This window comes from Solanum lycopersicum, chromosome 4 (genome assembly GCF_036512215.1).
Source record: "Solanum lycopersicum chromosome 4, SLM_r2.1".
NCBI classification, from domain to species: domain Eukaryota; kingdom Viridiplantae; phylum Streptophyta; class Magnoliopsida; order Solanales; family Solanaceae; genus Solanum; species Solanum lycopersicum.
In genome coordinates this window covers 19,595,360-19,620,583 of record NC_090803.1, presented here as the reverse complement: position 1 = coordinate 19,620,583, position 25,224 = coordinate 19,595,360, and the positions used below count along the sequence as shown (strand labels likewise).

At 32.8% G+C, this 25,224-nt stretch overlaps 1 protein-coding gene across 1 annotated transcript; it reads left to right on the top strand.

Moving 5' to 3' along the window:
- The first annotated feature begins 1,434 nt into the window (after positions 1-1,434).
- On the top strand, positions 1,435-11,927 carry LOC138347979 (uncharacterized). Its single transcript, XM_069296586.1, has 4 exons — positions 1,435-1,604; positions 8,742-8,871; positions 10,468-10,621; positions 11,761-11,927. The coding sequence occupies exons 1-4, from the start codon at positions 1,435-1,437 to the stop codon at positions 11,925-11,927; spliced, it is 621 nt and encodes a 206-aa protein (XP_069152687.1).
- Positions 11,928-25,224: the final 13,297 nt, after the last annotated feature.

Here is a 25,224-nt window from a genome sequence, read left to right as displayed (position 1 = left end):
CGAGTTATAACATATTACATAAATTTAATTTTTTTTTTAAAGTGTGAATATACTTTTTTTGGAAAAAACATTAAAAACGATAGTGTATTAACAGAAAATTCGAAAATCTTAATGATAATTAATTGGAGTCAAAAAATTAAGAAATATATCACAAAAAGAATAGTTGTTTTCCTTGTTTAGCTCAAGGTAGTTATTAAAATTTTCTCTCACTTGTTAATTGTTCAAACAGTTTTTTTTTTTTTTAAAATAACTTAAATACACAACTTTAAGTTTCTTATTGTCTACTTTTTCCTACTTCTTAAAAAAATGACTTAAATCCCTTTCTTAACTTGTAATTAAAATCTAGCAGATATATAACTCCCTCTTTCCTCCCCCGCGTTTCACCACTCCCTATGTCACTCCTTCTTTGTCTCGCTAATTCCACTCAATTATCTTTTCAGTTACAATTATTATCCGAATTGATTTTCAATTTTTTTCCATCAAACAGATTTCAATTATCAGTCTTCACTTTTGAGTTTAAGGTTTTTTTTTCAGAAATTTGTCTGATATTTTGATACATCGTCTTCTCCGTCCTCTCTCCTAATGTTTGTCCGTTTTTTACTTCTATTTTTATTTTGGTTCATCGTTTTCTGTCGGATACACATGGAATCAGATTCAAATCTAAAAGTTTACGATTCTGATGATGAAGGTTGGGCAGAAAATATACATTTTGTTTGCATGATCCTTTGAACTTGAGGAAGGAGCCGAACAAAGATGTTTCGGAATCCTCTAAATCAAATGTTGCAAAAATCCCCCCAAAAGGAAAAGAGCAGCACCCGTTATTTTTTTACCCACATTGTTCAAGATATATATCTTTTTAATCCTCATTAAAATTGTCAGAGATTTATATTGCGTTTGATATCTTAAATTAAAATTTAATGATACATGAAGTAAATGTATTATATTGTTTAGTAAATTTAGGTTAAAAACTGATACATGCAAAAAACCTATGATAGTTTGATACATATCGATTTTAAATTTAGTCTACACTTATAAAACCCTTGTTTTATATGTCTATCTAAAAAATGTATCATGAATTTTTTTGTGTCAAACTGAACAATAAAATAGTTGATACATCAGAGAGTGATACATTATGTGTAATGTATTTTCATATTTTTTAATAAGTTGTACTAACGTTGATGTATCATTAGTTGAAATTTTGTATCCTTAAAGTTATTTATATATTTGATTGTTTATGTTATGCATCATTAATTATTGTGTAGTGTGGTTTGGTGTTTTATATATGTATCATGAATATCATTGCAAATTGCAGTCAAGAATTTCATTTGGTGTTGGCGGTTGTTGCATTGAAAAACAGGGGTAATAAGAGTGTATGACTCATCATTAGGCTCAAGGAAAAAAGCAGTTCCACACGAGATAAAAATATCCTCTAAAATGCATTCTTCTTACCTCATGGACAATGGATTCTTTGAAGAAATTGAACGAACAAACTTTGGTGATTGTGATACTTACAAGGACAACATTATTGGTTCACTTTTGGAGGCACAAGTTCCTTTCATGATTGATTTTGCTCAAGAAATTGTACCAAAAAACTGTGCTAGCCTGTAAGAATTCTGATATTTTTGTTTTTAATCATGTATCATTCAGCATTTAATTTATATTTTTCATTTTTAAAGAGATTGCGGGTTATATGTTTCTACATTTGCGGAATATCTGAGCGGCCAAATCAAAATATCATTGGTTTATTTTTATCCTGAATACCTACGCAAAAGATAAGGAGCTTTGTCGTGGAGCTATGGCAGCGAGAAGGCTAAGTGTGCATACATTAGTGAGAATGATGATCCACCAAAACCTAATGGCATAGTCACTTCATCACCAGAAGAAGATTTGGCTTATATAGATAGTATATTTGCATAGGCATTATTTTATGTTTTTTTTTGTGTTCCATTTGAAAATTTCACTAAAGTTTTATTGTATTTTGATACATTACGGAACAAGTAATTTTACCTATAAAAAGTTAAATTTCAGACATATAATGACATTACATAAAGAAAAAGTGTAGTATATAATGTATAATGTACCTAATACATATATTCATTATTATTATGTATCATCTCATTAATCGGATATAATAAACAATTAATAATAATTTTTTAAAAAAACTTAATATATATGATTCACTATCAAAATTGAATATTATAGTTGTGCTAAATCTCATAGTCGTTCTCAAATGTTTTTTTAATGTATGTATCAAATAAATTATCACACATGATACTTAATATATATTACATGATACATGATCTATAGTCATTGTAAATGATACAGTAACCATTACATTATATGATATAACAAATGTTATGAAATTTGATGGACATGGTACATTATCATATATGTTACCCGACATTTAATTTATAATTATAAGTGCATAGCAAAATTTATTTAACAAAAGTAACATTGATACAAAATAAGTTTTCAACACAAATCATAACAAAGTATTTATAATTATAAGTGCAACTAAAAGTTTATTTAACGCAAATCTAATAAAGTATTTTTTTCAACACCAATACTTATTAATAACAAATGTAAACAATACTTAATATTCAACCTTTCTTTTAGGAAGAAAGTACAAGTTCTTCTATTGACCTTCTTGACCACATAAATTTGTGTTCACCTAATCTTTTTATTTGCATTCTTTTTCTTCTTTTCCTTGATCGTCCAACTAATCATTATTCTAGGTGGATACACAATTTCAGCTATCACATTCTCGGGAGCTAATCAATCTTCTTTATCTGGCATAGGTACTATTGGAATCTCATATGTTTTTACAAATGCATCAGACTTTTAGTAATCAGAGCAACATGAATGCATATTTGTAACATTTCATAGTTACTATTGGAATCTCATATGCTTTTGCAAATGCATTAGACTTTTAGTAATCAGAGCAACATGAATGCATATGTGTAACATTCTTTTATTTTAAAACAACGATTGCATGTGCACAAGGAATCTCATCTTGTTGAAATCTTCCATAAGAACTTACTTTCCTCTAAAGACAAAAATATATCTTCTTCCATTTTGATAAACCAAGAAAAATAAATTCAGATGATGGAATAACCTGAGTATATTAAAAAAGTCAACTATATGATTATTTCAAAGAAACATGTTCAAACTACAAAATGATACATTGAATTATATACATATAATACAAAATAATATATCATGATACATACCTCCATCTTTGAACTTTTAGATGTGTTTATAATCAATACCTCCTCAAATTTTCTCTCTAACGTGTCCTTTCTATAAGAAGCTATTTCACTGTTCTTGCAATGCCAATAACGAAATCAAATTCTAACTTCTTCCGAGAATTCTAATATAGACAATTGTCGTGCTTCAACAAAAAAACTATTGATACAATTCGCTATGTTTGATGTCATCATTCTATCTTTTTTTACTGTTGAATGAAATCTTGACCACTTCGTATACCCTGCATCCTCAAGGTAGTCCTTAACCCTTTGATCAACTCTATCAACCTTAGCCATCAATTTATAAAAATCCTCCTTTATGTATGCCTTGTCCATATAGTAGAATAGATCACTTAGGGTGTTTATGCTCCTTTTGAAGTTGCCACAGACATTCTTCCAATGCCGTATGCATGCATCATGAGGTATATTTGGGAACACAGTCCTTACACTCTTTATAAGTCTCAGACTAATACAACATACATTTTATTTCGCTTGCCAAATGCATTTTTGAATTGTTAGAAAAACTGTGTCCACAAATAGATTTCGGTGTCAACAATACACATATGTCAATTTAAATATGCAATCTGATTACAGACACACATTATATCATTTGAGAAACAACATTTACAAACACATAACAACTACAAAAAACACATACCTTACCTACAAAGTGTGCTTGCTGATACAAATATCCCTTTGTTAGCTCCGCTCATATGTGCAACATTGATAATAACTAATGGTATGAAGTAATTGAACCCCTTATTAAATGGTCTTAAGGCTATGAACTGATACATAAATTTATTTTCCTCTGTCTTCTGCATCTTATATAAGAATTTGATTACATGATATTTAACATGAATATGTATCTCGACATCTGTCTATATCTTGACGATGGTTTTCCCTTATTATTTCTAGTGCGCGTTCTTTAGCATGTCATGCTTTCTGGTAAGATATTTGAACCCCATAGAATTCTGTAATATTATTAATTATATCTTTTGGAGTATGAATTTGTTAATGGTTGACCAGTTTTGAAGTAGTCACAAAACTTACAAACCCGATTGTTGATTGAACTTTGATTAGCATCCTATTCCTCATTGGACATGTATGTTCACTATAGAGTCTTCTAACAATGAAAACATCACATTTGTTTCCTGCAGGAAGCCTTCATAGTCCATCCACATTTGTCCAAAAAGCATACAAACAAATAGCTGTACAAAATTTTCATCATATTGATACATAGAGCAGTTACATCTTATAATGTATACAAAACTAATTTGTAAAGTAATCAAATAATGATGTACAAGAATGTATAATAAAATTTTCAAAGATCAACATAATAGTTTAGTGTATTTTTGTATCATGTTTAAAAAATATGATTTACACACATATAACAATATTTGCTAATGTGTCAGCTTTATGATTGTTGGGACTACTAAATTATTTACTGCTTCAACAGTAGTATATTATGCTATTAACAGAGTTAACTCAATGTATCAACAACATTAACTAACTAATGAATCTTCTATAAAAGCATACTTAACTCAATGTATCAACGAACTAATGCTACATGACTGTTTCTATAAACTTCACTATTGTTTCAACAACATCCTCTTAACCTTTCAACAATATTTAGTAATGTGTCAACATATACACGATATACCAAAAATTATATTGAACATCTAAACAAAAATAATAAGCAAAGACTTTTTAATTTATAATGTATCGGACATTAAAACAAATTAATTGTATCACCAATATAAATCTTAAAATTTCAAACACCCCTATACCTTTGTCTATCAGATCTCTTTAGTTTACAATTGAAGTTGTTATTTATCTTATATTTGGCCATCACATCTATGAATGTTGTTTTATTCTTATATAACTGACTTGTCTTAACCTCGATACTTTTTCAGTCAATTATGCAATTTGTAACTTTCAATTATGGAACATAATACGAATCACAAATTCTAGATTAACCCATCGCAAGAGCTTGTGTATACCATGTTTTTCCTTCTACACATGTAATTTCTCCGCAAGTTCTATCAAAGTTATGCACATTACCGACAATCTTTTCATTTTTGTCAATGCATATGAATACATTCCAAATCCTGATTGATTTTCTTCACTTCTAAATATAGTTTAACACTCATGTCGTTCTTAACTTTCATTCGAGATAAATTACCTTCTATGTTAAAACGAATTTCAATGTTTTTCCTTTATACATAGATATCCAACTATGCTAAAATTGCTGCTTTGAGATTCAAAAATGAAATTGACTGCCCAACAACGATTTCATCACTTTCGTAACTTTCATATTGCACTTTGCTGACCAAAATTTCTGAATGTCGTAGTAAAATTGATATATTCATAATGTAGCAGCAAATATATCAGAAATTTTATTCATATTTCTTCTTTTTCAGTGAAAGTTCATAAACTTTTCTTCAATGTAAAAGATTGCTGAGTATCAAAAACTTATTACTCGGAATCCTATTTTTTTAGAACGAGTTGAAGGCATAGGCATTATTGGGAGAGACGAGGCATTAAATTGGGGTTTATCGGGACCAATGCTACGAGCTTCCGGAAATATAAAATTTGAAATTTGTAATGTGTGAATCAATTACCTATTAAAATATGGAGTCTTTAGGATCAGTTAGCCATGAACCAAGCTAATTAACATAAAAAAATTAATTACATTTTCTTTCCTTTTTAGCGCAAAATTTATTTATTTATCATGTATAAGTTACTATGTATCATATATCAAACGCCGACATTTTAAAGGGATTTTGCGTAATATGTAAATTAGTTGAGATAAGATATAATTCTTATCTAACCGTATTTGTACCTTTCTTTTTTCTCAATATTCTCGCTGCTTCGTCTTCATTTTGTCTATTAGAAAATTATTTTAGTTCATATTTTCATGTAAGGTATCTTATCAATATTAGTAAAGTACAGTGATCGATGAGATCCTTCAAGTTAATGTTTATTTGCATTTATTTTTGTATTGGCTATATATATGATATTGTGTAATTTGTTTTGTCCATTGATAGTACGATGAATTCGTAAATGAATTTTTTCTAACTATATATAAATAATATATAACAAATTTGATATGGGAAAAGTTTAATGGAAAATGCAATGAATTTTGCGAATGAATATTGATTAAATATAAATTTTGTATAATGTTTTCCGGATTAATTTGTGAATGAATACTGATTTGAATGTCTACAAATATATTTCTTCATTCTTTGTATGAACCATTATTGAGTTTTTTTATATTACTTTGGTATAAAATTGATATAAATTTGTGTGAGATTCTTATGATAGTGCGACCAAATTTTTATAAAAATTTATAGTTTTTGTGGTACAAAATTTGATATGATTCAACTCTTTTTTGGCATCATATAAGTATGGAATTGTGCATAATAGTGGGATGAGATTGATATACTTAATAAAAGACAATTACAAGTTATAAAAAGTATTATTTTGTATTCTTTTTGACATGAATCTGGTACGAATTAGTGTTTACTTTTGACATGAAATAGATATAAAAAGTATGCATAAAAGTGGTATGAAATTCGTATACTGATATAACATACGTATAAATTTATTTAAAATTTTGTATCATGTAATACTAACACAATAATTTACGACGGAACAGAAAAATATGCAATTCAAAAAGTGCCAAAGCATAAATTATTGTCGTCTGTTTCAAAAAGAGTTGTAGGGAGACCACGATTTGTATGCTGAAAACGGGTTGCAGATGTGAAATTCAAGATGTCTAAGGTTATGTGCAGTGCATGTCATCTGAAAGGACACAACAAAAGACATGTTCAAATTACACTGCTCAAATAAGGAAAAAATTATTTTTACTTTGTTTTGGTTGTTTATGGTGCAAAACTTATGTTTTGATTTATTAAGTCTTTAACGTCAATGAATTATAATTTAAGAATATTTATTATTCGTCCTAGTCAATTATTTGTATATTAAGTGTTTTTCAAATGTATAGTCCAAAAAATAGGTAATGCTTATATGAAATTGATATCAGCTAATAAATTAAGTTAAATATTAGTATGAAATTAGTATGAATTTGGCATCCAACTGATGTCTTAGTGGTAAAATTGAAAAAACAACATGTAATTGAGATTTGGACTGAAATAGCTAACTGGAAACTGGCTAATGTTGCAGCCAATTTTGGAAATAAAATAAGATACTATTGGAATTTGTGAAGAAAATGCAAGTAAAATTGAGATTTCAACAGAATTTGACAACCTAAAACTAGTTAATGTTATACTTAATTAGTATGCATTTGATATCTAATTGATATCCAATAGAAATTTGAAAAAATTGTAATTTAGATTTCAACTAAATTAATAAGCCTAAAACTAGTTAATTTGTACCTAACCGGTGTACATTTGGTATCAAACTAATCTCATTGGTGAAAAGTTCCAAAAAAGTACTCCCTCTTTTTAAAAAGAATGACTTTATTTCCTTTTTAGTTTGTTTAAAAAGGAATGACCCTTTCCTTTTTTGGTAATACATTAACTTTAACTTTAACTTTTCATGTGGTATGTTTAAGACCACAATATTAAAGGACATTTTTGGTACATTTGACATAACTTTAATTTAGAGTCACATGATAAAAGAAGTCTTCTTTTTTTCTTAAACTCCGTCGCAAGTCAAACTAGACTGTTCTTTTTTAAATGGAGGAAGTATGTAATTGAGATCTCAAATGAATTAGTCAGCCCAAAACAAGTTAACTTTGTAGCCAATTTTATATATTTGTATCCACCTGATATCCCTTGAAAATTGAAAAAACAATATTTATTGAGATTCAACTGCATAAGTCATCCTAAAATAAGTCAATGTTGTATACAATTTTATACATCTGGTATCCAACTAAATGCTCAAACTTACATGTTTCATCTGCAAAGAAGTCCAATGAATTTGATAACAATCAAACATTTCAATGGGTCCAAGTTTATGTTTTTTTAAGAAGAAAAAAAACATAACATTTTAACTGTACGGGTAATTATTTACCCCCTAATTTCTTTTCAAGTGAATTTAATATCATTCTAAAATTATGATATCACTCTCAGAATGACAAGTGCATTTCACACACGCCATGACATTGATATGTCAGCGCTATATCACTGTTACGTAGAACATTATTGAAATTTTACTTTTTAACTATTTTTTAAATGAGATCTGTGTTCCTCAAATCTGTCATGATTGCAATTGAGCAAATTCGATCACAATTGAAAAATCCATCTAAAATACCAAAACCATTCTCAGAAAAACATATTAATCTTTTAAGACACGTTATTAAGACAATAAATAATGACTGGAAGTTCAATTTGAAACGAAAAAAATATAGTTTTTTCATTAAAAAGACCTTTAAGTTTATCATATTCAAACACTATTATAAACAATAATTTTTAAGAGTTGTTGGCTTATCAATTTCTTTTTCTTATTTGTTACACTTCTCTTGATAAAAAGGAAATCAAGGTGGGCTGAGGACATTCCAAATAGAGAGAAAGAATATGGAAAGTTCAACGAAGAAGAAGAAGAAAAGGGTGATGCAATGATGGTTGAGGCAGTATATGCGAAGAGAAAGAAAGAGAGTGAGGTTTCTAAGTAAAGAAATAGGGTTGTTATGGGGTTCAAAAAAAGGAGAAATAGAAAATGTAGGGTGGTGGTTGAGGGCTAGAAGGGTGGTGGGGTGTTCGGTAGATGAAGGAAAAGAAGATTATTAGCTAAAAAGAAAAACACGGGACCCACTTATCTTTTCTCTTTAATTTAATCTATTTACATGCAGTATTTTGACTTGTAACGTCTCGCAACTGGGAATAGCTAAGAATAAGCTAAGAGACTAAAAATAATCATTTTGGAAAGAAAAGGGAAAATATGAACTTTCTAAGTTAAGAAGAATCTTGTTCATTTTTAAATGTCCATAACTTCTAGCTCAAGATTATTTATAGGTTCTTCTGGATATGGGTTGAAAGATCTTGGAATAATCTTTCCAACGCCGCCAAGTTTGCACAATTTTGATATCGTATGAGTGAGTTATGTCTTTTGAGAAAAGTCCCGTTCCAGATTTAAGAAAGGGAAAACTAATTTTTTTCACCAATTATATTCATATTTATATTTAGGGATTTATTTGGGGTAAAAACAAGTCTCAGATATGTTTTGAAAAATTAGAATTAGGCTTAGGTCATGGATAATAGAGAAGATAAGAAAGAAAGGAAAAGAAGTCAAGAATTTGCCAAGAACGACAAGCTTTGCAGCTGGAATTCATTGGGAATGATCCCCATCGAGATATATGAGATCTTTTAGTTTTGATTCATTTCATGCGTAAACCAAATTTGTTCCAATCTAGTGATTTTGGAAATTGGTGAGTGATAAAAAGTGAAAAAATATCCTCTTCCAAGGATTGATTATCTTTTCGACCAGCTTTAGTGTGCTTCATGATCTCAAAAATTGATCTCGGATCAGGCTACTATCAGTTGAATGTTAAGGAATGTGATATTCCAAAGATAGAATTCAAAACCAGATGTGGGCATTATGAGTTTTTGGTCATGTCCTTTAATTTGACCAATGCACCTGCATCATTCATGGATCATATTAATAGCATCTTCAAACCTTAACTAGATATATTTGTTATTGTCTTTATTGATGACACACTAATTTATTCAAGGAATGAAGAATATCATGCACGTTATCTCAGAATAGTCCTTTAGACTTTGAAAGATAAGGAGTCACATACTAAGTTCTCAAAATGTGAGTTTTGGTTTAAGTTGTGGCATTCTAGGGCCACATAGTTCTTCGCGATGGAATTAGAGTTGATATCCAAAAGATAGAAGTAGTTTAGAGTTGTCATAGACCCACGTCTTGAACTGATATAAGAAGTTTCTTGGGTTCAACTGGATACTATAGAAGGTTTTTTGATGGTTTATTTTGTCTATTTTATCTCCATTGACCAAGTTGACTCAGAAAACAGTTAAGTTTTAAAACAACGTTGACTACTGTCCCAATTTTGACTTTATCGGAAGGTACTCAAGGCTTTGTAGTGTATTGTGATGCATCTAGAGGTTGTTTGGGTTGTGTTTTTATATAGAAGGGTAAGGTTATATATTATGCCTCCAGAGTCCAGAAACTTGAAAGTTAATGAGAGGATTATCCAACCTACAACTTAGAATTGACTATTATACTTTTTGGTTTACAGATATGGCAGCACTACTTTTATGGTGTTCATGTTGATGTATTCAATGATCATAAGATCTTACAATATGTGTTCACTAAGACAGAGCTTAATCTCACACAAATGAGGTGGTTCAAATTGCTCAAGGATTATGACATGAGCACTCTTTACCACCGAGGTAAGTCTAATGTGGTTGTTGATAACTTAAACAGGTTGTCTATGGTTAGTATCATCCATCTTGAAGAAGATAAGAAAGAACTAGCAAGAGATGTGCATAGACTGTCACACTTAGGGAGTCCTAATTATGGATTCCACAAAAGGAGTTATAGAAGTGAAAAATGGGGCTGAGTCAATATTAGTGTCATAATTGAAAGAAAAGTAAGATCAAGATCATATTTTTCTTGAATTAAGGGCAAATGTTCATAAGAAAACACTATTAACTTTTTAACAAAGGGAAGATGGTGTATTGAGATATAAAGGAAGATTGTGTGTACGTGTGGTTGATGGACTAAAAGAGAGGATCATGTAAGAAGCTCATAGCTTTATATATTCATTTCATCTAGTTTCCACAATGATGTACCACGATCTGGGAGAAGTATATTGGTGGGAAGGTATGGAAAAGGGTATTGCAGAGTTTGTTGCGAAGTGCCCGAATTGTCAACAATTTAAAGTAGAGGACCAAAGGCATGGAGGATTGGCTCAGAGTATAGAACTTTCGAAATCGAAGTGGGAGATGATTAAGATTGACTTCATCAAAAGGTTACTAAGGTCTCGTAGGAATTTACTTTGGTGATTGTCAATAGAAAGAAAAAATCATCTAATTTTTTATTGGTAAAGACTACTCATTCAACAGAGGATTATACAAAGTTATACATTCAGGAAGTTGTTAGATGTCATGGAGTCCCTATTTTGATAATTTCAGATAGAGGTTCATAACTTCACAACTCTGGATGTCTTATCAGAAAGTTTTGGGTTCAAAGGTGAATTTAAGTATTTCCCTTCATCCTCATAACTACGGGAAAGCAGAGCGCAATATTCATACCTTAGAAGACATGTTGAGAGAATGTGTGATTGATTTCAAGGGGAATTGGGATAATCAACTACCTCTCATTAAGTTTTGTTACAAAAACATACATGTGCGCATCAAAATGGTTCCATACGAAGCTCTTTATACGAGAAGATAAAGATCTCATATTTGGTGCTTTGAAGTTGGTGAAACATTGTTTATAGAACCATATATAGTTCCCAAGCTATGGAAAGGTTAAGGTGATTCAAGATATATTGAAAACAAGACATATTTGTCAAAATCCTATGTAGATTTTGAGAGAAAGTCGTTGGAGTTTGAAGTAGATGATTGGGTGTACTTCAAAATTTCACCCATGAAGGATGTTATGAGGTTTGGAAAGAAGGGGAAGCTTATTTCCTGGTATATTGGACCTTATGTCATATCCAAAAGGATTGACAATGTAGCTTATGACTTATAGATACCAGAAGAGTTAGACGTAGTTCATCCGGTGTTTCACATCTCTATGTTGAAAAAGTGCATGGGTGATCCTTCATTGATTGTACCAACTAAAAATGTTGGTATTGAGGATAGCTTATCGTATAAGGATATTCTTGTTTAGATTATAGATCGAAAGTTTGCAAGTTGAGAACAAAGGACGTCACATAAATGAAGGTCCTAAAGAGGAACAAATTAGCTGAGTGTTGAAATTGAGGTTACTATTCTTAGCTTAGTCAAAGAAATATCATTCGAGGACGAATGTATCTATAGGGGAGAAATTGTATTCTCCCACACGCCAAACTTTTTTTAATTTAGTGATTTTCGCGTTGGGTGAATGATAAAAAGTGAAGTTCCTGAAAAACATTGTTATATTCGTGTTGGTTGAGTTATTGAATGTCGAGTGTTGATTCCATTTATGTTACTGAGTTGTTTTTCAAGTTAAACATTTTTTTGTATTGAGGGCACTAATGATCCTCTGTGTTTGGGGAAAGAACCATATAAGTTTATAGGGCTTAGAAATTTAAAACGGTGGAGAAAAGTCAAGAACACCTGGGTACAGGGTTTGGGGTGTCGTACCTCCCATAAATCCACATGAAAATCTCTGTGTGTAAGGAATTGGGCCTACGCACTCTCTTGAGATCCTTAACCTGGCCTCTAAAGTTTAGGGCCAGGCTCACCAACCCTCTTAGAGCGCCAAGGACTCCAGTTCACCCCATGCCTCACCACGCCTCTTAGAGCGCCAAGGACTCCAGTTCACCCCATTCTTCTGCAAATTTTTTGAACTAGTTTCTAAGTGATGTACCTACGTTCCTTAGTTGATTCGAACACTATAAGGTAGATATAAACATGATGGAGTCATACAAAAACATGAGGTGATGAACCTTGAATCCATAATCCAATTCAAACGAAGTTCATAAAAAATTCAAAGAAGTTAAGAGTCAAGTACAAAAGTTAAGAAAAAAGTCATAGAAAATTCTTAATGTTTTCAAGAGTCTTTATCAAAATGTTTAAACTTTGTTTCAAGTCTCAGATCTTAAGTTAAGCAAAGAGTAAAAAGTTGAGTTCATTTCTCAAAAACTTATACAAAACTATTCCCTAAGAGTAAAGTTGCAAGTTAAGAAAAGAGTAAATAGTTGAGTTCATTTGTCAAAAGTTAAAAGGGAATTAAGTATTCCCAAAGAGTTACAATTATTTTTTGATTTTGAGCAAGAAAGGAAGATGAGAATACCAATAGAGATTTTGGCTAGTTTTAGTAAAGAGGAAACTATGATTTCCAATAGTGCTTTTAAAGCAAAGTTTTAACAATTACCTCAAACCAGAGAATTTGTTGTTTTAAAAGCACAGAGCTAAGTATTTTTGTATTACTAATGAGCACCGACATGGGGACGCGAGGTCATATTAACTCAAGCCCCCATAAACAATATTTCCAACATGGATATAAGAAGTGGCATACTTTTAGACGATTACCTATTGCTTTTTTGCATAGGCTAGTGAATCCATTATTCTATACTGATAGCAAGGTACAGGAAGGTCCTCATGCAATGTGAGGTAAGACATTGTACCATCACTTAAGCTCATAGTGAGAGTTGTCGGTTAGATAATCTCCCACAGAAACTATATTACTTCATATACAAGCAAAGCTGAGTTTATTATTGCATTTTTCTTTTATGAACAAAGTGTTTTCATTGTTTTACAAACTTTTATATATTGAATGTGTATTATTGCTTTATATTAAATCAAGTTATGCATGAGTTGAGTGAGTCAAGGTAAGTGTTCCTTCTTACTCTTTTTTCAAGCTTAATTTGTTGTTATCATTCCAACTCGCATACTCGTACATTCAATGTACTGATTCCATTTGGACTGCATCATCTTATGCGGAAAGACAAAGGTAACAAGGGTTAGTATCATCGAGTGCCTTGTTGATCCAGTTGAGCACTCAGAGTTAATGGTGAGCCTCCTTTCATTCTGCATGATTCTTTTATTCGCTTTTAGTATTTCATTTATTGGACGTTGTTTAGTCTATCACAACATCCATCTTAGTATTATAGAGGCTTCATAGACAGTCAGACCATTTAGTTTTGAGTATCTCAACTTTCTATTGCAGATATTTCGTTATGAGATTTAAGTGCCATTCTGGCCAAAATATTATTCTTACAGTTATTAAATGACACATTTTATTGAGTTAACTCTTCTGCTGAGTTAAGTAAGCCATGTAAGGGGTTCGCTCGAGGCTAGCAATGGGTTTTGAGTTCCAGTACCACCCACAGTGTAGGCTAGGTGCCACGTCAACTGTTTGGGTACATTTGAATTCACCTGAAAAAGATAATGGGGATAAATAATTACCCATAAAGTTAAAGTACTAAACTAACTTTCACTGCCATGTTTTTGGGGATTATATGTATTTTCTCTTTTAAGAATAATTAAATATTTCTAATATATGTTTTTTAGCGGATATAATGGTTAATCGACTTTTAATGCTATTTTTTCATGAATTAACATTCAATTATGAGATTTTCAATATTATTATGAATACAAATAATTATTACAATAATATAATTAAAAGAATAATAATATCATATTTATCTTATTGTGAGATTTATATATATATATATATATATATATATATATATATATAATATTTTAATTATAAGTTATATATAGTTTCGTTTAGGTTATACAATAATTATTAGGGAAAACTTAGTGAGAATGTGAATTACATGTGAAGACAGATCCATTGCGAGCGGAGTATTTATGATGAGACAAATGAAACAATTATTATTTTATTTAGTGAATTGAGTAAATGAATAGGAAAAAGTCTAAAATAATAAAATTATTATTATATATTAACTATATTTAATATTTAATGAATAAAATAATTAAAACTTTTAGTTTATAAATTACACTTCGAAGATAAAAACATTCCACTTTTAATAATATCAATATCTTGAGACGTGCATGTAACATCTCGCTAATTGAAAGAACTAGAGAGAAGTTAAATTTAAAAGTCATTTTTGGAAAGAATGAAAAATGTGATAAATTTGTTTAGTTTAAGTTAAGTTTGAGTTTTCGGTCAATTTCAAACTACCATGAAAACCATCCCATGATGAGTATAATGAGTTAGATGTGTTACAACATACGTTGGAAAAATTATTAAATTATTTTTCCAAAGCCATTGAGTATGCTCAATTCTAGTTTGTATGAGTGAGATATAACCTTTCGAGGTTGAATTGTTCAACTAAGGGAAATCTAAAAGTGGATTTTGTAAAGGTATTTTAGTCTTTTCCCTACCAAACTATTTTAATTCATCTAAGGAGTTTAATTGAGGTAAAATAAGGTTTTTCGTCAACTTAAAAAAGTTGAAATTCAGGGCTTGGAGAAAACAGAAGAGAAATTAAGAATTGTCAACAACGCATTTGGTTGTGAATTTCGCCATAGATTCAATTCTCTGAGGCATGTGAGATCACATAGCATTAGGTTAGTTCACCAGGCTTCAATCCAGATTCAATTCACTGAGGTATATTAGATTTCAAAGTAAATCCTTTGAGTTCTTGTGAAATTCGTTTGGATTCTTGTGGGTTATGTTGCTGATGTTTCATGAGATTTGATTCATGTTTTTGGGAGTAATTTTTATTTGAATGTAGAATATAGGGTGGTTATAATCGATTCTAACAGTTTTGGGAAAGAACTAAGTTTAAGTAGGGGGTTTATAGATGAAAAACGAAGGACAAACGTCGGGGTGCACCTAGATAGCGACTTGGGGCACGGTCCCTCTCAAATCCCCAAGAATGATTCTAAATATTGGGAGCGCCCCAACCCATTCTATGAATATTACCCTCTGGCGCCCCGAGAGACGCCAGTTCTTCCCATTCCTCCCCCATCCTTTCGTGCTAGTTCCTTAAAAATGTACCTATATTTTCTAGTTTATTCCAACACTCAAAGGTACGTCTAAACATCATGAAATCATCTATAAACATAAGATCATGAACCTTGAATCCATGATTGGATCAAAGAAAATTCAAAATTCAAGTCTAGAATTTAAGAATCAAGTCAAGAGGAGTTCCTACATTTTTAAAAAGTCTTTCACAAACGTTTTGACTTTGTTTTACCACTTACATTTTGAGTTAAGCGAAGAGTAAGAGTAAGAGTTCATTTTTCAAAGTTATGAGGAAACTAAGTATTCCCAAGATTTAAAATGTTTTCAACATTTGAGCAAGAAAGGAAAATGCTTCAAAGAGAGCTTTTAAGCTACGTTTTGAGTAATTATCTCGAACCAAAAAAAGGGTTTTGTTTTAAGTATATATGAGCTAAGTACATTTGAGGAGTAGCATTGAGCATCGATATGGCGATGCGAGTATAAATAACTCAAGTCTCCATAAACCATGCAGCTATCATGGATTAATAATGATCATAATTTTCAGATGAATCGGAAGTGCTTTTTTAGCATAGACTAGTAGATCCACTTAGTTAAGGAGTCCTGTATGAAAAAAAGTATAACATAATTCTCACATCGTGGGAAACACGTTGTATCACCAATTAGGTGCATAGTGGTGGTTGTGTGTTAGAAAATATCTGCATAAACTATATTACTTTATTTTATGAGTAAAATTGAGTTTGTTATTGCATTTATTTAACAAATTGTGTTGCTATTTCTTGTTTAAAATGCTTTCTATATATTGCATTATTGTTGTTGTTTTCCTATGCATTTGAGTCGAGTTATTCATGAGTTGAGTAAGGCAAAGGTACGTCTTTTTTTAATATTCCTTTCAAGCTTATGTTTTGTTTAGAATTCCACTCACATACTCGTACATTCAATGTACTGATGTTAGTTGGATTGCATTTTCTTATGATGCAGACACATGTAACAATGTTCCGCTTCTAGTGCCACGTTTATTAGGTTGAGCACTCAGAGTAAGTTGGTGAGCCTCCTATATTTTAAGAGGATCCTTTTTTATATTTTATTAGCTTCTCAGTTTTTAGGATGTTCCGGGGTCATGTCCTGACGTCCCTCTTTATTCTAGAGGTTCATAGATGATTACCTATAGTTCTTTAGACTTTTTGTTTTCGATTGTAAATGTTTAATACTTGACTTGTCATTTTGTCTAATTTATTATATTTTAAGTTATTAAATGAGTTATATTTCTTATATTTAAATCTTTTGCTGAGTAACTAAGCAAGTCCAAGAGTTCGCTTGGGGCCAACGATGGTTTTCAAGTGCCATTCCCATCCAAGGTGTAGGCTCGGGGCATGAAAAACTTTGTATCAGAGCACAAAGTTCAAGAGGGAGTGTAAGAATATGTGTTTGTAGATTCCTACTCATCAATGTGAATTGTTACATATCTGTAACTAGGAGGCTGCAACATTTTAAGAACCATATTACTTTCTGCATACTCATTTCGTGCGATAGTTTTCATATCGATACAATTTCTTTCTAATTCATGCTTGAGCATAACTGATTGTTAGTTCGACCGTTTTTAAGAGTTCTTTCACAAGGAATTTCTTTTTTTGTGAGAAAAGAAAAGCAAAGAAATGATTTCTTACATGAGGAGTATCATAAGTTTAGTTGTTATTGGGTTGCCTCGTCAGTCAAATAAGAAAAGTAAGGCAACCATGCTAATAAGTGACACGTGCATATCAAGGATGATGATCCAAGTGGAACAAGTTAAAGATAATAAGCTAAGGGATAGAGAATATTTTAAAAATAATAAGGCTAATACATCAGGGAATGAGTCTAGGCAACAAAAGAGTAATGTGAACTGGTCTTATTTCCAACAAAATAAATAGGGTCTTGCTCCATCATTTGCTAGTGCACCAACACCTACAAACCAATATAAGTTCAATAGTCAGAACCCACAACACTTAAAGGCTAGACCTGCGCAATCAAAGGGTAGTGTAGCACAAGGAGGTAACTGCTCTCTGAATGTGCTAAGTGTTGTAAAATGTATCTAGGTAAATGTTATAATAGCTCTACAGGTTGTTTCAAGTGCGGACAAGAGGGTCATTTCATGAAAGAGTGTCCCAAGATCAGACCTAGATAAGCTTCTTATTGAACTGGCAAAGAAGTAACTATCATTATGCGATCACACGTCATCAAAAGAAAGATAATTCTCCATATGTTGATACTGGTATGATCAAAATCCTTACTCTCAATGTTTATGATTTGCTAGACTCAAGAGAAAGTTTATCTTTTTTTGACTCCTTGTGTTGCAAATAAATTTGATATTCTTCATTAGAAACATTGTGAACTCTTATGTGTTCCAAAAGGGTTCACATAAGAAAAAGAGTTTGAATAAGAAAAAATAGAAAGAATAGAAGAGAGGGACGAACGAGCGAGAGAAGAGAGAACGAAGAGGAAAGCAAAGACCTTGAGAAGTAACTTGCGTGATCACAAATTCTTCAGTGGAGGTAGATTATGGTTTATGCTATTTCATAGTAAGACTCTTAATAGCGAATGATATGTATTGGGTAGTATTGTAAAGTCATCTATATGCTTAATTGTGTGGTTGCATGATGTGATTATATAATTGTGATGAAATTAGCATGATGAGGCTGTTGAATCTTAAAACTTAAAAACCTCCTTGATAATGATGATGCCTTGGTATAAAAGAAGGCTTGATGAACTAAAAGAATGAGAATTAGAGGATCGGAGTGTCACGTTTCAACACTGGGATATTAGAAGATCGGAGTGTCACGTTCCGACACCAGGATAGTAGAGGATCGAAGTGTCACATTCCGACACCAGGATAGTAGAGGATCGGAGTTTCACATTCCAACACCAGGATAATAGAGGATCGGAGCGTCACGTTCCGACGCTAGGATAGTAGAGGATCGGAGTGTCACGTTCCGACACCAGGTTAGTAAAGAGAATGAATCTTGAATTATGCTAATATACTCAGGTTTGAAGAACCTAATTCCTAAATGAGTATGGTGTGGATGCTTGAGTACTCATAGATGTGCTTGGTGTTGTGGCCAATGGTTATGGTACTTGTTGTTGTCACCTGTTAAGTGTTATGGTTGATTTTATGTTATTATCTGATATATATTGCTTTCTATTTTAAGTTGGCCAATGATACCTACTCAATACTTGTGCCTTGTACTGACCCCAACTTGTATGTTTCTTTCTTTGATATTTGTGGAGTGCAGCAAACGGGCCATAGACTTCAACTCAACCGCAACTCTAGCCAGACTTCAGCATAATCAGATTTTAGGGTGAGCTATTGTTCCTAGCTCGTACTGGATCTTTCTTTCACGTCTTGATGTCTTGAAGTTCAGAAATGGACCATCTATTTACTTATTTTAGCTTCCTAGATACTCTTAGATTTAATAATTTGAGTATAGACGTTCTTGTGGTGATGACTTCCAGATTTTGGGAATGATAAGTATTGAATTTTAGAAGTTATTTATTGGTTTCGTTAATGAGTTTTAAGTCTTACGCATTATATTCAGTTTATTATGGTTGAAATGTTGGTGTTTAGATTGGTTGGTTCGCTCACATAGTAGGATAAGTGTGGGTGCCACTCGCGGCTCGTTTTGGGTCGTGACATTCGTGATTGTGTTATTTCCATCAATCACGAAGACACCTAATTTAATTGAGTTAGACATAGTAGATTTCAATGTCATTCTAGGTATGGATTGGTTTCATGCCTTTTATGCATCTATTAATTGTAAAACTCGAGTTGTTTATGTTCCAAACCCATATTGAGCAAGTCTTGGAGTGGAAAAGTAGTTCAGTAGTGCCTAAGGGTTGTTTTATTTTGTACCTTAAAGAAAGAAAGTTTGTTTCCAAGGGGTGTGTCAATCAATTAGTTAAAGTTAATGAATCCAACATTGCTACACCTCATATTCAGTCAATTTCAGTAGTACTAGTAGTTGAGATAGACTTTTATATAGATGTTTTTGCTGATAATTGTCCTATATATATTCCGCCATATAGAGTGGCACTAGAAGAGTTGAAAGAGATAACAAAGCAGTTGAAAGATATCCTTGATACATGTTTCATTCGACCAAGTGTCTCAACTTGAGGCCTTTCAGTCTTGTTTGTGAGGAAGAAGGATGGTTCCACTAGGATGTGTATATATTACTGTTAATTGAACAAGGTTACCATTGAATAAGTATCCTTTTCCAAGTATTGATGATCTTTTCATTAACTTTAGGGGGTTACTTGTTTCTCTAAGATAGACCTCAGAGCAGGCTACCATTAGTTAAGAGTAAGGGAATGTGATATTCCAAAGACATCTTTCAGGACCCGTTATGGTCATTATAAAATTTTAGTCATGTCCTTTGATTTGACCTATATGCCTGAAACATTCATGGTCCTTATGAATAGAGCATTCAAATCTTATTTAGATATGTTTGTAATCGTCATCATTGATGACATACTAATCCATTCGAGGAATGAAAAAGATCATGCTAGTAATCTCATAATAGTTCTCCACACTCTAAAACATAGAGAGTTGTATGCCAACTTCTCTAAGTGTGTGTTTTGTATTAAGTATGTGGCATTTAGTATGGGTAGGAGTATGAGATCTTATTCAAACATTTCACATGGATGTTTTGAGGGTAATTATGGTTTGTTTCCATTATAATATGTTGATCAATATATTGAATAGGCTACTATCTTATGATTTTACACTAATTTTCATGATAAATTATAAAACTGGTAAAGTGCATACATTTCAACTAGAATGTCCTTGTAGCATTATTTCAAGGATTTTATGCATGCCTATCATACTTGGTGCATTTCTGTACTAACCCATATTTCTTCTACATTTTTCTACAGAGTGTAGGTTCCGGGGTTTGAGGTGATCTTCCTTATTCTCCAAAGCATGGATGGTCTATTCTCCAAAGCTTGTGGTGAGTCCTCATGGATCGAGGATGAATGATGTCTTAGTTTTTCATTTCTTTCATTTTACAAGGTTTTCAGGTTTTCAATTGGAAAGGCTATGACCCTATTTTTAGACTTTTCAATTGCAATAGATGTCTAAGTAAAAATATGTCTAGAATTCCGCTTTGCTATCATAAAAATATCTTAAGACTTGATAAAAATGTGCGTTTACTCTTTATTGTTCTTTGATTGTGTGATGAGATGCTAGGTGTTATACATAGTGCCTTTAGGGGTGTTATGTGCCACGTTACATCTATGGGGGTACCCTTGGTCATGACAACCACCTTGACCCAGACAAGTAGAGCCACAAAGATTTCAATAATATAAAGAGGTATCGTCACAAAAAAAATTATAATGAAGGAGGAGTAAAACAGACCCCTAGCCAATGTAAGAGAAAGGAGTGCACCACTGGTTCAACAAAGAGCATGTTGTTACCATTATTGAAGATGAATGTAGAAGTTGCTCCTCTTCCTGCTCATACAAAACAAAGCAATTGCAGTTATAGTACAAGACTAATGCAGAAAACATCACACAACTCAATAGTTGCAAGACTAATGCAAAAACAAACAGAGAGTGAATGATATGAAGAAAAGGTTTTAATCAAGTAAGCGGAAATTTATAGAAAGGTTAGTAGAATAATGGGAACCAAGAGACAGTTTTTAATAGTGGACTGCCATAAAAGGTATAAACCTGCTTGCAAATACATACCTATTGATGTTTAGGTTACGTTAATCTTGAAGATTTCTAGCAAGTATATGAATGTAACACTAATAGATTAAGTTGACTAGTTAAATCACTATTTTTCTGAAATAGACCTAAATTCTCAGCACAAATGCTCAAATATTATATGATCATTGATAACCAAATTTTTATAATGACATTAGAATTACAAAGAGAAGTATTGAAATAACAGGTAACTAAACATCAAAATTAGAATGAGGATGAGAAGTTAGGACTCAAGAAAGAAGATGAGAGTGAAAGGCAATTTCTTCCTTATACGCCTTACTCTTTTGTCTAACCCCTATTCCTATTTAATTGATTTATACTTGGTCCTAATCTCTAATAAAAGTCACTAATATTTTAATCATCCCAATAATCACATATAAATCAACACCATTCACCATTTCTAACATATAAGTCAGTACAGAGTTGACTTGATTCACCACTTTTTCTTTTGGCATAATATCAATAGCAATCAATATAGTCAAACAATTGCACTCTTTAGATTTGTGTAAAACTAACAATATTCTTCAAGAGTGTCTATTATAACGGGCATTGATATACCGTGGTTTCACGGTATAATTAATACTTTTTCCTTAAGTTTAGTGTGTCCGAAAGCCCTTTTTGTGCTAATTTTGATATAAGTTTCTCTTTGTTTTGCAGGAAATCTGTCCAAAGCTGAATGCGGAGATTTTGAGCGAAAAAATGCAGAAGAGACCACCTACGGAGCTTATGACGGTCCGTCGTGCCTGTGACAGTCCGTAGGTGGCAGCGTAGAGAAGCTGCTGAAGGAAGATGGGGAAGTCTGACCAAGTGTGGGATTAGGAAGCTTGTGACGGTCCGTCATAGCTATGACGGTCCGTCCTGCAGGTTCGTCGTGAAGATCAGAGAAGTGATCCCAGTACCCAGATTTCAAGAGTTGCAGTATTTTGAAACGAGAACCTCGACGGACCGTTGTGCTTATGACGGTCCGTCACACTTGCCGTCGAGGGGAATGAAGAAAGCAGCAGAAAGAATTGCACCAAGTATAGGACGACGAAGTCCACGACGGTCCGTGGCGTGGTCCGTCGACCCAGCCGCGTTTTGGCAGATTTCCAGTAATTAGAATCCTTGTTTAATTAGGTTTTTATTTTTTTTATAAATAGTTCGAAAAACCTCGTTTTTGAGGTTAGACTCTGTGATATTAAACATTATATTGTGAGACTTTGTGTTTGGAGTTTTTTTGATTGTTAGAGATTCTTACAAGTGATTTTTGGTGATTAATCAAGCAAATTTTCGGACTTTATTCTTTCTCATTGAAGTAAGTACATGAATTCTTGTTTACCATATTTGAATATTGTGTTTATGGCTATGAGGAACTAAACTCCATAACTAGGGTTGTGGGAACCATAGGCAAATAATGAGATAAACCTAGCTAAAATAACAATTCTAGAATAGTTTCTTGCATGTATTAATAATTCTTTCGCTTAGAAGTCTTTTTAACGGATGATCAACGTTAGAACTCGCCTTAATGCTACTTGCCGGACCAAGGAGGTAGATAATAGGAAAAGAATTATTAACATAGATTTAGTGTATACTATCTAATAGGCTAGTATTGATTGGTACGAGGTCATAACTTAGTCAAATATCGAATACGATGCTTAATATGAGGTAAGGATAAGGGTTAGGAAAGCAACACACGTAGCCGGACCAAGGTTCGGAGTGAGATTTTCTAGATGCCGGACCAAGGATTTAGAAATACATAACTTATCACTTTGCATGCAAGATACTAGGAAAGAATTGTTATAGTTAGAATTATCAAGTTATGAACCTGTGGGGAACATGTAAACCCTAGTTATTTTGATTACATAATTAAAACTCAACATTAAAAGCTGTTAAGTGTCTCTTTCAAAGTCGTTAGTTATTTTTGCTCATTACAAAATACAAACCCCCCTTTTATGCTTTTACTTTCTAAGGAAGTCATCAACCGAACAATAGTAATAACAAGTTGAAGTTAAGTCTAGACTATTTTCCTCGTGGGAACGATCCCAACCTCACTAGCTGGGTTATTTACTTGACGCGACCACTTTACTTCTTATTGGAGAAGTAAGTTTGAGCGTATCAAATTTTGGCGCCGCTGCCGGGGAAGATAGCTTTTAGATTAACTTAAACTTCTTACTATAGTTTAGTTGATATTTTCTTGATTTTACTTTGTTTTATTGTTTTTGATTTATTTTCAGAACTATCCTCCTTGTATGCCAAATACACGAAGAGGAAGATAACTGTTGTTCCCCTATGATCACGAGCTAGAACGTACACTGCGAAACATGAATCATAATTTGGGAATCAATGATGAGGATCCAAACAAGAACATCCCAGCTCCGGCTGATGTTCATGGTCAGATGTTACCCGATGCTCCGGGTGAACATCAACAGAGGGGACAAAATCCCGCTCCACGGCCCCAAGTAGACTACAGAGGCTATGATAACATACCAGATTCGGATGGGCCACTAGTTTTGCCTCCTCTACCCACAGGCCACACTTTTGTGGTAACTAGTAGTCGGATGCAAATGCTCACTGCCAGAGGTTTGTTTTCAGGGCTACCTTCTAAGGATCCACATGCCCATATAGCTAAGGTAAGGGCAGTGTGTAAAAGTTGTGTGGGGAGACCTGATTTGGATCTAGATGTAATAGGTCTCAGAGTGTTTCCTCTCTCACTGACGGGACAGGCTGCTATGTGGTTTACTGAGCTCCCATACAACTCCATTTTCACTTGGAACCAACTATGGGATGTCTTCTTAGCACGCTACTATCCGGTCTCCAAGAAATTAAACCACAAAGACAGGGTGAATAACTTTGTGTCACTACCAGGAGAGTCAGTTAGTAGTTCTTGGGATAGATTCACCTCATTCTTGAGAAGTGTCCCAAATCACCGTATTGATGATGAGTTACTAAAGGAATACTTCTATAGGGGACAAGATGATAACAATAAAGCGGTGTTGGACACTATATCAGGTGGATCTTATGGAGATTGCCCTTATGCTGAGATTGCTGAGAAATTAGAGAAAATCTCCCGTAACAACAAAGCTTGGAGTACTAGGAAGTCCGATACAGGGAGAAACACCTTTTCAGTGCAGTCCACTCACAACCCAGCCACAGATGTTATTCGGGAAGAAATGGCTCAGATGAGAACTGAGCTTGGGTTGGTACTAAAACATGTCACTGGAGGTGCAGAAAAGGTAAATGCAGTCAACTACTTGGCTAAACCACCACCTCCAATCGATGAGTGTTATTATGAGGAGGATTCCTATGCAGTAAATGAACAGATGGGGGGTTATCGATCAAGTGCCCAAGGCTCTAATCAGGAAAATTGGCGCCAAGGTCAAGGGAACCAAGGTCGGAACTATGGTAACTACAATCGTGAGGGTCATTATGTCCGAGATGGAAAATACAATCGCGACAACAACTTCAACAGGGGTAGCTATTGTAACAGAAACGACAAAAATGGACCTTATGTTCCTCCTCAAAATCATGAAGTTACTCCTAAAGATGGTGGAGGTAGTATGTCGCGAGTTGAGGATATGTTGCATAAAATGATGAGGAGGTTCGATGCTAGTGATGAGCAAAATAAAGAGTTGAGGAATGATGTAGCGGGTATTGGGAAAAAAGTTGATACCCATGCAATATCAATTAAGCA